The sequence below is a fragment of the Magnolia sinica genome, chromosome 3 (assembly GCF_029962835.1).
Source record: "Magnolia sinica isolate HGM2019 chromosome 3, MsV1, whole genome shotgun sequence".
Lineage (NCBI taxonomy): Eukaryota > Viridiplantae > Streptophyta > Magnoliopsida > Magnoliales > Magnoliaceae > Magnolia > Magnolia sinica.
In genome coordinates, this window is record NC_080575.1 from 71368964 (window position 1) to 71382001 (window position 13038).

Genomic DNA, 13038 nt, shown 5'->3' on the forward strand with positions numbered 1-13038 from the left:
AGAAATACTGCAAGTCCATAAAAAAAAATTATATCATCAACCTCATACAGGATATGCGATGAAAAGACATAGCAAACCACTGTCATATACTGAGAAAGTAATGTAAATCAGCCATGTAATGCGGAAACATAATGAACCAGATATCAAATATCGAGGATGCAATACAATATGCAATTCGGAATAGCTACTAATACCATCGCCTTATCTAGGTCATATAAATGCAGAAATATAGCAACCCTAAATGTCATATGCCGTGGATGTAATGCGATATGTGGTGCGAATGGAATGACCATGCTGGAGTGTGAAGTCGGGATGATAGTACGTAGTATCGTAGGCTACGGGGTCCACCACAAGGGACTTCTATCCAAACCAGTCCTATACCTAAATTTGGATAGTCAGACTTAATGTGATAAACTCTTGATCTCAGGTTAGTCGCGTGCTCCAACCGAAATCCTGGCCATTGCGAAGGTACACGTAACAAATAGTTGCGCACCATCAGCCCGAGTGGATAGTGAATGAATGAATGAATGAGTATGCAATTCTTATTCAATAAGTCCACATATCAATACGGTTTCTCTGGGATCATCACCGGGGTTTAGTACACTCCAAATGGCACTGCCCCTCCCAGCGGCACAGTCCAAGTGAGCATAAGAGACCTCACTATCCGCCTAGCCAATAGTCTGCCAATACCTATCCGGCACGTCAATAGCGGGCCTATTTACGAGCTGGTCAAACTCAGCCTAGCTATGCCCCCTACCCTCGGGCGGGTAAGGCCACACCCCCTCCCAACCGACTACGACACAGTGGGAGACGCGGTCTCCTGGTATTCGGCACTCGGACGCTTATGTATCCACTCGGTCTCGACGTTGGGGCGTCCTCTAGTACCAAGAGGGTTTAGGGATTTTCACCCAGGGCCATCTATGGCAGCTTGATGCTAGAACAAATTTTCGGTGTCCCGTCTGGCCATCCATGATATGCTTGTGGAGGCTACGGCCCTGATGTCGATAGGACACAATGCAAGATGTGTGAGTCATACAATCCAGTCATGCATCAATCCTGCGCATACCATGCGCTCATGTGAGATAACCTCCGCCTATCAGGGAGCCTCATAACAATCTGCTCAATGACATATGCAATGGTCAACCACATCTCATAACAAACATGCAGATGATGCGTATGGGCATGTAGCATGATGCTATGCAGTCGCATACTCATAATCAGTATCAATAACCGGCATTGACAATCGACCTCGACAATGTGGACATTTAACCAACATTGCCCACACGGCATGACCCTCATAGAGCTTAACATACAATGAACCCATGGCCCCACACAAGGGCCAAATATACAGCACCATGGGCCTCACTCAAGAACTTAACACATCACAATGGGGCATTCACATGGGCCTAACATACATCACAATGGGCTACATCGCCTAGCCCTCAAATGCATCACAATGGGCCTCATCACATAGGCCTCATATACATAACATTGGGCTTTAAACACGAACTGTATACACATCACAACGGGCCTCAAATACGGGCCGCATATACATCACATTGGGCCTCAAACACGGGCCAAATGCACATCACGATGGGCCTCAAATACGAGCCGCATATACATCACATCGGGCCTCGTCAATCAGCCTCGTTATCTGGTCTCGACAATCAGAATCGATCGATAATCGGAATCGGCAAATCGGTCACGTCAATCGGAATCGGCAATCGGTCATGACAATCGGTATCGATCGATAATCGGAATCGGCAAATTGGTCATGACCATCGGAATCAGAAAAATCAGTCCGTCAATCGGAATCGGCAATCAGTCATGACAATCGGTATTGATCGATAATCGGAATCGGTAAATCGGTCACGTCAATCGGAATCGGCAATCAGTCATGACAATTGGAATCGGAAAATCGATCCGTCAATTGGAATCAGCAATCGGTCATGACAATCGGTATCGATCAATAATCGGAATCGGCAAATCGGTCATGACAATCGGAATTAGAAAATTGGTCCGTCAATCGGAATCGGAATCGGCAATCGGTCATGACAAATATACCTCACAAGTGGGCCTCAAATATACATCACAGGTGGGCCTCAAATAGCTAACAGGTGGGCCTCAAATATACATCATAGGTGGGCCTCAAATAGCTAACAGTGGGCCCTGCACCTGGGCCTCAAATACATCACATGGACCGTATCATATGGGCCGCACCAATGGGCCAACATACATCAAATGGGCCGCATTATACGGGTCGCACCATCTACACCATTCTTTTTTTTTTTTTTTTGAGATCATTTTAGAGCATTATCCAAACAATGAATCAGATCCAAAGATCATCTGGACCATACCAGAAATGGCAGTGGTGATAATGATTTCCACAGATAAATTTTCAGCAGGCCCACCATAGTGTTTTATCCTCCATCCAGTCTAATCATAAGGTTACAAAGGCCTGGATTAGAGGAAAAACAAATATCATATTGGTTCAAAACTTTTGTAATCCCAAGAGTTTTTTAATGGTGGACGTTCAAACCCACTGCTTTCTATAGTGTGGTCCACTTGATAACTGGAACTGTCTTATTTTTAGTCTCAAGCCTTGAAGCGAGCTAGCCAAATGTGTGGACTGTTTGGATGAATCACATACATCAAGATGGGGTCCCCCCCCTCCCCCTCTTAGAGTTGAATCTGCTTCTTTCACCAAATGGGATGGACGGTTTGGATGCGCACATGCATCAGTGGGCCCCATGAAATTGCTGACCAAATACAGTAGCGATAGCTACTGGGTGGGTTAACTGGCCACCGCGCCTAATGGATGGACAGTAGGGATATAACACTTATCTCATGGTGGGGTCTACATACGTGTGACCCACCAATTAGATGGACGGCGTGAAATGCAAAATGTGCATCACGGTGGGATTCCCCAACCTCGTCCAGATGGAATGAATGGACAATTTGGATATATGCGTAAGGGTGGCCCACCGTTTGCACAGTGGATCAAACACAAGGGAGTGGGTCCCGCCTACTTGCTGACATCAATACATCAGCTATATAGATGGTGTATGGATGTGCAGCCAACCCTCTTCAACGTGGACAATTACCCTGTGGGGCCCATAGCAATGTACTTATATATATATATATATATATCAATGGCTGAGATTGCCCAGACCCACTGTCCAGACCCATCTGGACGGTGATGGTTTACTCATTAAAGGTGGGTCCCACGTATGGGAGTGGCCCGCCATTAGCTCGGTTTAACATATAATATAATATATATTACATAACATTATATATTATATATACTAATACATTTTAAAAGGGCAGAGGGCTGCCCAGAACCCACCGTTCAGATGAATCTGGACGGTGCAGATTTTATTTTAAAGGTGGGTTCCACGTGGAAGTGGCCCACCAGCATAAGGTGATATAATATATTATATTATATTATAAAACAATATATATAATATTTTTATGTGTACGTGTGTGTGTGTTTGAGAGGGAGAGAGGCCAGCGTTCAGACCCTCTGGACGCTGGATGGATGGCTGGATGGAAGAAGCACATCCATCATGGTGGGCCCCACAAGAATGGACGGTCAGGATGAGGTCCATGCGGCAGCTGGCCCCACGCTGCTGCGTCAACACAACAGGTGGGTCCCACATAGGGCCCACCATCATAAATATTATAATATATTATATTATGATAATATTTATTTTGTCAGTTGGTTAGTATACTCCACTGTCACTTCACATCCTCAGTTAGCATGTCCAGCGTCCTTGGACGCTGGACGGATGGCTGGATATGTATGTGGGTCACATGTATGGGGCCCCCCGCCGGTGGTTCCTACCGTCCTGCTGTGTGGATGGTGTGGATGTGCCACATCATCATAGTTGGTCCTCATCAGTGTGGCCCACCCAATTGGGATCAAGCTTATATTTATATTTTCCCATCACCCATTAAGATAGGGCCCACATGGCCTGGACGGTGTAGATCCAACACGTCCATCAAGTGGGTCCGACGAAGGTGGACGACATGGATAAGTTACATACATCATGGGGCCATCAACAAGGTAAAAAGAGAGAGGGAAAGAGAGGCGAGACAATCGTGAGGGGGGAGGGGCTCTGCCACTATGGGCCCTCCCTATACATGCATACATCAAAATGAGTCCCACATATGTGGGCCCTCAAATCACAAAATCAACAAATAAAACCACCTACCTTTGATCTCCTCTTCCTTCTTCTGCCAACGCGATCTAGAGCTCCAAAGGACAAACTTCAACGGTTGAGATTGTTTTTGGAGGGTGGGGATGGCAGATAGGAAGTGGGCCACACAAAGCCTCTCATGGAGCTAGGAAATGCCTTGGACGTTGGCTTCTCTTGGGAGTTGCTTGAGTAAAGAGAGAATGAGAGAGAGAGAGATGATGGGAGAGGAGTGATGGGAGAGAGGGATGGCGGAGTGACATGAGTGGTAAGGTGTTTGTTGACTTTAGGGTACTTTTGTAAGAGAGAGGTAAGGGTAGGGTATGGGTTGCTTGTACTTGACTTGAGGTGATGGATTGATGTGACATTTAATGTGATTGATGGGACAGTTTCTTCAGATTAGCAAAGCGCGGCGTTTCCCTCGAATTGAACGCAGGCCCACATCTCCTGGCTTGGGTATCGGATCGATGCGCGAGTCGCGGCGACGGTGCAGTCGCTAGGGTACAAGTTTCGGGTCGAACCAACTTCGGTATGCAGGACTCGGCTTACGATCGCGCACAAGCGTCGGATACAAGTCAAGGATTGCCAGAATTCGACCGAGAGGACGGCGAAACCTTACGGAACGATATAGTTTAGGATACGGGTCTTACAATGATTGAACTAGAAACTCTTAAGAAAAACATAAAAACAACTAAGGGAAGAAAAACTCTTGGCGACGGCTTCTCCACGCTTTTACTCCACTCCACAAACCCTAGATGATGCCTAGGGATGCCGTAGAAACCCCTATTTATAGTTTAAGGGCTTAAACTTTCGCACCCAATGGAAATTTTCGGAAACCGTCTCAAATTTACGCAGTCCGTGCAACTTTTGCGTAAGTCTTCGATGTCATCGAGGACTAGCTTCGATGTCATCGAAAATGTACCTAAAACAGTCCAGCGAGTTACTTCAATTTCTTCAATAAATTCAATGCCATCGAGCAGACTTCGATGTCATCGAACCCTTCCTTCGATGTGATTGAACATATCTTCGATGGATTGAAAAGAGCACCCAATAGGTCCAGCAATCAACTCGATTTTTCTGTAATTCTTCTATGTCATTGACCAGCCTTCGATGTCATCGAACAGCTCTCTTCGATGTCATTTAAGCTCAAATCCTGCGAATTTTTGCATTAATTTCTGCACTAATTTCTGCACTTCCTTCCTTTTCCACTTGATTTTCTTGAATCTTGGGGTCTTGAAATCTTCCATCCTGGTCTCCAAAGATTCATTTTTTGCTTAATGATTCTTGAGCATTAAATCCATGCTTTTAACATTCTTTTCAATCCAAGCTCTTAAATTCACCTTGCAACACAAACACATGTAACATATACCATTAAGCCATATTATGTTTCTAAAACCAAGAAATAAATGGGCGATAATATGCAATATTTGACCCTCAACACTAGCATAGACAGCCACCAAAAGGTTCAAGGACCCTTAGGTATTCCCAAAGGGATAGCCCTCTCTTTCACCTTTTATCACCCTGACTTGGAGATCAAGCAAAGATGTTCCAAAGACCTTTTTATGCTTGTGGTAAAATGCCCCTTGTGTAGAATCAAGGTGATGGGCCATGTAACCCAACAGTGCTGGCTTCATAAATATTTCTACATTTGTGCATTCAAAATTCCTGTAATTTAAACAATGTTGCAGAAAGCACCAAATCAAACAGATTCACACATTCGAAAGAATAAATATAATCAAAACATGTAAATCTGGTTTGGTAGATACTAAGAACACTAAAACGAGAAGTAGATGATTTCAAGATAATAAGAGTGCTCAATAATAATTTCTTCTTCTAAAGTTTGACTAACCACCAAGCTTAATTTGTCAGGACGAACTGTTCAATAACCTGTTTTCAAACTAAATCCTAAGGCCCCTTTTGGTAGACGCCTAAAAATGAGCTCTTCTCATTTTAGTTAACGGTAATCACGTATTAGAGATCTTGATCTCTAAAACATGATGAGTTCACATCATTTTAGTTAATAGTGATTATGTATTAGAGATATTGATCTCTAATACATAATCACTGTTAACTAAAACGAGAGGCATCTACTAAACTGGGCCTGATGGATTGGCTAGAGTAAACTCTGATAAAACAATGTGTTGGAGAAGGATGTTACTTTTATATTTTTGCTTCAAACGAATGGCTACTTGGTATGTCGTAGCCATTGATGGGAACTTACAATTAAGTTAATGCACTACTGAAGTTGATTGAAGTTTTCAATCATTACTGATGCAAAAGGACACCATTATCTCTGCAATGGATGCTTGGACATGTTCTCAATGACACGTATATTATATACTTTTAAACATCTTTCCCAACAGGTGAAGCATTAAGGGAATACCTGACTTTTTGTGCTTCTTTTCAGGAATCACTTGCTACAGTCGTACCAATCACGAAGGCAAATGATGAACTAAGGATAAAGAATGTTACCCAGGCCTCCCCCTCAGTTGGAGAGGAAGAGCTTCCTCTGCGTTGTGCTTCTCTAGGCAATCACTTCATGTAAGTGCATCTACCAAAATAACCAACCTAAAGAAATGTTAATGAACGAGAAAATAGCGTATATTATCAACCAAAGTTTGCAAGAATCATGAGTACACTTTGGTTGGGCAATTCGTCTATGATTTTTCTTAGCTTTCAGAGAGAAAATTTTCTTAAGGAATATGGTATCTTTTGCTAAAGCTTTTAAAAACAACAGGAACATTATGTGGCCCATATCTCACATCTTCATGGAGGTTGGTAACTTTTAGAACCGATCACGCACACATCTGATTCCACGAGGTAAAATCATAATGAGGATACTTAACGTGGAAAGATGGCATGGTATCCAATGCAGTTTTTTCTCGCCCAACATGAGGGCATAATCTCTGTTAAGGCTGACCCTAGTTTGTCGTGATGATCAATCTTGATTCATTACAACTGACTACCATCCACCTGGAATCTTTATTAAGGCCAACCATATTTTGTTTCAATGATCAATCTTGATTAATTGCTACTGACCGTCATCCACATGGCTTGTGCAACCATGATGGTCCGTAGTCTAAAATCTACATTGATCATATAATCCTGTTGGACCAACCTCTCACCTTCAAATGTGTATTGGGTAAAACAAATTGTCAATTTCCCAAGATCAATGGACACAATTTATTAATTGGAAGGCTAGGATCATCCAGTCTGTGTGGTTTCTGTACCTGGGTTCATTCATGACAGAGCTCACTTGTTTACCCGCAAGGATCCATCAATCATACAGCTGTGTACGGTGGTGAGTGTCAATGAACAGCCAAGACAGAAAAGAGTTAACAAATTTTTTAATTTTAATTTTATTTAATTTTATTTTATTTTTTATTTTTGCAAGAAATTATAGAAAGAAATAAATCTTGCTTCTTGAAAACAAAATAAAAAATAAAAAATAAAAAATCTTTCAAGAACGTATTTGTTTCCATGAAATATTTTAAATCAACTCTTAAATAAAAATTACAATTTTATTAAAGAAAAGCAACTTTAGAATTTATTTAAAAGAAATACCTAGGTATGGCAGAGCTGTTACAAATCCAATACCAATACCAGTATTGCCATTGCATGATATCGATATGTTTCTCTGTTTTGTTTAACCAAGCATGTCATCGTTTTCCCTGAAACTCTCCCTTTAGGGCCTGTTTGGGTTGCGAAGTACATCAATAATATATTATAAAAGTGCCTGATTACCAGCATGTCATCGTTTTCTGTATAACTCTTCCTTTAGGGTCTGACTACAAATTTCAATACCCATCTCCTGAAAAACAGGTAATTTGGCTGACAATTCCCAAGTTTGGATAGGCATAATAAAATCATAATTATAATACTTTTACATTACTGACATTTCAAATAAACAGGAAAAATACGGAAATTCCATGTAAAAATTGTCAAATGTTAAGTTGCATGCATGAATTTATAGTATGGGTAGAAGGCTTAAGTCTCCATTTTAGCAATATGCACGGTCCACCATGTAAAAGCTTCTGCGAAGTTAACTTCCTCAAGGTGTGCATGGCAAACATATGGTGGTCCTGGCTATTGATTCGATGGGCTACCTTGTGGATGGGCACTAGGCCAAAAAATGCGGTGATTGGACTACTCTGATTATCTGGATTTTATGAGTCTTAACAGTTGCATGTGGACCTATTAACAATTCCTTTACAGGTCTCTTATTGGATGGCTGGTCCACCCCCTTGATTTTTCAGATATGACCTATCCATTTGATGGACCCCACAGAACAGCAGTTGCAATCACCACTTGTTTGTCACATTATCTTGAGAGGATGCATGCATAAAAGTTTAATACAGTGCATGCTTCATCCAGCATTCATATTTACTATTTATGAATCCAATAATCTTCTAAGATACGAGCAAGCTCTAATATGCTTTCCATCTTTTCTCTTGGAATTTTTGTAGTGAGCATGGATTTCTTAGGGTCGGTGATTGGGTCTGTGTTGGAAATCGTGAAATATTCATGTTCTCCCCTGGTTCGACAAGCTGGCTATGTCAAAAATCTGAAAAAGAATTTTGAAAAGCTCAAGGAAAAAGCAAGAGAGATGTATGACAAGAGGGATGATATAAAGCATGAGATAAGAAGAAACGGAGATAGAAAGATACCTACAAGAGAATGTGAAAGTTGGCTTAAAGAAGTGGAAGATATCGAAAAGCAAGTGAATGCGATTGAGGAGGAATATAAAAGAAAGGACATGGAACGTATGAGAGTATGTTTCCTATCACAAGTGAAACTAGGTAAATGCATGGTGAAGACAATAAGCCACATCTCGGATCTCACTGAGAGAGCCAATTTTCAGGGAGGTGTGGTGGTGGATGCATTGCCAGAGGTAATTGAAGCTATACCTGCACCAACAATTGAAGCCGATACAGCAGCTTTTCGCACCTTGCAAAAGATACTAAAATGCATCAAAGAAGCAAGTACCCGAAAGATTGGTATTTGGGGAATGGGTGGGGTCGGAAAGACCACAATAATGAAAATGTTGAACAACCTTCCAGAAACAAACGGCATGTTTGATATTGTTATATGGGTAACTGTCTCAAAAGATCTGAGTCTGCGGAATATCCAAAATGAAATTTCAAAACGGCTGTCATTGAAAATAGATAATGATGAGTCCGACAATGCAGTTGCAAGGAGATTGTTTCACAGGTTGAGAACCATGAAGTTCTTGCTGCTTATGGATGATGTTTGGGCCAAGGTAGATTTGGAAGATGTGGGGGTTCCTCATCCAAATCAAGACAACGGTTCTAAACTGGTGTTGACGACTAGACTTCGACAAGTTTGTCACAAGATGGGTACTGATGAGGAGATCCAAGTGGAAGTTTTATCTAGTGAGGAAGCATGGAAATTGTTCAGCGACACAGTTGGTAAAGTCATCGATTCTCCCAGCATCCAATGTATAGCTCGAGGCGTAGTTGAGGAATGTGGTGGTTTACCACTTGCGATCATTGTAATAGGTGCGTCCTTGAGAAAGGAAGACGATGTTTATGTATGGAAGAATGCATTGAAGGAGTTGAGCTCGCCGGCTACATCTGAGATAGAAGATATGGAAGAACAAGTGTTCAAGCGCTTGAAATTCAGCTTTGACCGGTTGAAGAATGATACTATAAAGGATTGTTTTTTGTATGGGGCATTGTATCCAGAAGATCACTCCGTCTATGTACATGAATTAATAGGGTATTGGAGGGCTGAGGGTCTCATTGATGTTGAGCGGAATTTAACAGAAGCACGTGAGAAAGGGCATGCCATACTGAAAGATCTTACTGACGCTTCTCTTTTGGAGAGAATTGATGACTTCCGTGTCAAAATGCATGATGTGATTCGAGATTTAGCTTTGAGAATCACTTCCCTGATGGGAGAAAGTAGTAGATTTGTGGTGAAAGCCCGTTTGAAGATAGAGGAGCCGCCAAAGCTGGAGGATTGGGAACAAGCGGTGAGGATCTCATTGATGGAGAACAAATTGAATAGCTTGCCAAAGAGTCTAAATTGCCCAATGTTATTGACACTGTTGCTTCAAGGGAACGAAACACTCAAAACAATTCCTAATACATTCTTCGAACACATGTCTGCTCTCCGAGTTGTCGACCTGTCTCAGACAAACATAGCATCATTGCCAGCATCCATTTGCAACTTGGTCAACCTTAGAGGACTCTATCTAACTTTTTGTAATAACTTGAGGGCTCTACCACCTGATGTTGGAGCACTCAAGAGACTTGAGGTTCTTGATCTCAGGTACACTGGCATTGTAGCCTTGCCTAATGAAATTGGGGAATTGACTTGTCTTAGGAATTTCCATGTGCGCTTCTATGATGGTGGGGATAGTAAAGATTTGATAATCCCCGTTGGGATAATATCAAGGCTCTCGTTATTGGAGCTGTTGGTCATTGATTTTCTGTTGGAACTGGTACAGAATAGGTGGGATGAATGTGCAGAAGATGTGATGAGGGACTTGAGCAGCTTGAAAGAATTAAGTATCCTTAAATTCGACTTTCCAAAATCAGAGTATCTTGAACATTTTCTCCAAAGAAGCCAGCCATGGAGACTGGCAGGCCTCACATCATTCTATTTCAGTGTTGGTCGCTACAAAATCCAAGCTTCTTCATATTCGGATTTCACTCTTGACTCTATGGGTGGAGTTGGACATAACCGAATTTTGAAGTTCTGTGGGGGTGATAGCATACCTCATGCAATTTTGGAGGTACTCAGTCGTGCTGATTCTTTTAAATTAGTCGGTCATAGAAGCATTTGTAGCCTTTGGGAATTCGGTGTGCAGAACATGAATGAGTTGAAACGGTGTATGGTCAGCGAATGTGATGAAATCGAGATTATCATGGATAGAAATGGGCTTCAGGATGTTGCATTGCCAAACTTGGAGTATCTCAATATACAACATATGCCAAATATAAGGTGCATTTGGGAAGGGCAGCTGCCACCAGGAAGCCTTGCTAGCCTGAGACGTTTAAAATTGGAATATTGCAACAAGTTGACAAAGATTTTCTCGCGTGGAATCATTCAACAACTCTCGAACTTGGAAGATCTTACTGTTCAATTTTGTTCTGCAATTGAAGAGCTAGTTAACGAAGAAGTAATGGTAGCCGAATCTGATCTTGTCTTCCCTATGTTAAAAAGTTTATGCATTTCCAACCTACCTCAATTGGTTGGCATTTGGCAAGGAGGCTCAATATATTTGCCCTCACTTGAGGTGATTACAATTTATAACTGTCGGAACATTAAGAATCTTCCGTTGGGTGTCCAAGTTGCACCCAGGCTAAGAAAGATACGATGCGAAAGAGAGTGGTGGGAAGCATTGGAGTGGGAAGATTATTCCATCAAACTACAGCTCCAACCTCTCTTCGTCCCTGATTTGAAGCCAGGAACAAATATAAAATTTTGAGAATATAACAAGGTGGTGCCCGTTTGTCTTGAAAATTTGGCCACTTCTAGACTGGTTCTGGCAATGTGTTTCTTGTTATTGATAAATAAAAATAATCAGGTGGAAAACACTTTCTTCTATGTATGGATATTGGTAGCGGTAAGCTGCTACATGAAGGATTTTTTTTTTTTCGTTTGGTTTGTAAGAGTACATGTTACTGCGGTCATTGTATCCAATCTCAGGGAGATACGAGGTATTTATTCCATGGACCCCACTGTGCATATGCCACAGCCCAACACTCAGTGCCCAGGGAATCTATATCACATTATCTGTAACTATCCATAGTGGGGTAAAACACAGAATGAGAAGGGGTAATTCACAAATGTCCTGAATGAGAATGAAAGCCGTCTTCTTTTACCTTCCAGTACTTGAAAGAATGGATAAAACACAACTTCCACAAGCAAAAGTATGCAGGATCTGATGGATGGCATGCGTATGCCGCGAGGAGGGACCGATTAGCGTTGCCACATGCATGTGGACGGTTAGTTATGTGGGACATTTAGGTACCTGAATATGCATGGACCATCACTCTCTACCAGAGCACCGATGTGTTTCTCTTTCTACTGTTGAGTTAATTTCAAGAAATAGGTTTGCTAGAATACATCCCAACCGATTGCAATCAGGGATGTGGGAACTTTACCCCTTGGATTATGATAATCTCTTAATGATCTAAAGCCTTTTATATGATGGGCCTCACCTAAGATGGATTTGGAAGATTTCAACCTTTGATCATCCGACTCCTTCCATTTGAATATGGACGGTCTTCTTAGCCTTTGAATAATCGAAAATTTGAAGTATTTCAATATAAGAATTATTTGGGCATGACCCGTCCATGGCGAGACCGATCATACTGAAGTGTGGTATGTTATTGAGGACTTCGATGCAATGGTTAAAGGAGACTTTAACTGACATTTTATAATGGCAATACTTTGGGATGTATTCTAGAGAACCCTTCTAAATAAGCGGCGTTATTTGATACTCTGCCTTTGTATGATACCTGATAGGTAGGCGCTCATTGTAGCCATGGCTTATATTAACTCAATAAAACAACAAAATTGTAAAAAAACATTGTTTGTAAGTGATGTGCATGAGCGCTGTAACAATCTTTTGAGGAGCACTGGCATTTGATCATCATTCTAGGGGCGGATTGCGTGTTGCCCCTGCCAGGTCAGATTCAGTCCTGGCAGGGGCAGTGGGCCCCACCGTGCTGTGTACTTTAGCCACCCTGTCCATCTATTTTGACAGGTCATTTTAGGGCATGAGCCCAAAAGGAAGCATATCCAAGGCTGAAGTGGACCACACCACACCAAGCAGTGTGATAATGGCACCCACCATAGAAACCTTCGT

At 41.9% G+C, this 13038-nt stretch overlaps 1 protein-coding gene across 7 annotated transcripts in view; it reads left to right on the forward strand.

Annotated features, from left to right (window-relative positions):
- The window catches only part of LOC131240009 (disease resistance protein At4g27190-like), a 45566-nt gene extending 33639 nt beyond the window's left edge, over window positions 1-11927 (forward strand). For 6 of the 7 annotated variants that reach the window (XM_058238001.1, XM_058238002.1, XM_058238004.1 and 3 more), the window contains 2 exons: window positions 6604-6737; window positions 8663-11927. In XM_058238001.1, coding sequence (XP_058093984.1) covers window positions 8668-11652 — 2985 coding nt within the window. In that variant the 5' untranslated portion in view covers window positions 6604-6737; window positions 8663-8667 and the 3' untranslated portion in view covers window positions 11653-11927. The remainder of the gene's footprint in view (window positions 1-6603; window positions 6738-8662) is intronic. The other variant, XM_058238006.1, reaches the window with a different exon arrangement.
- Window positions 11928-13038: the final 1111 nt, after the last annotated feature.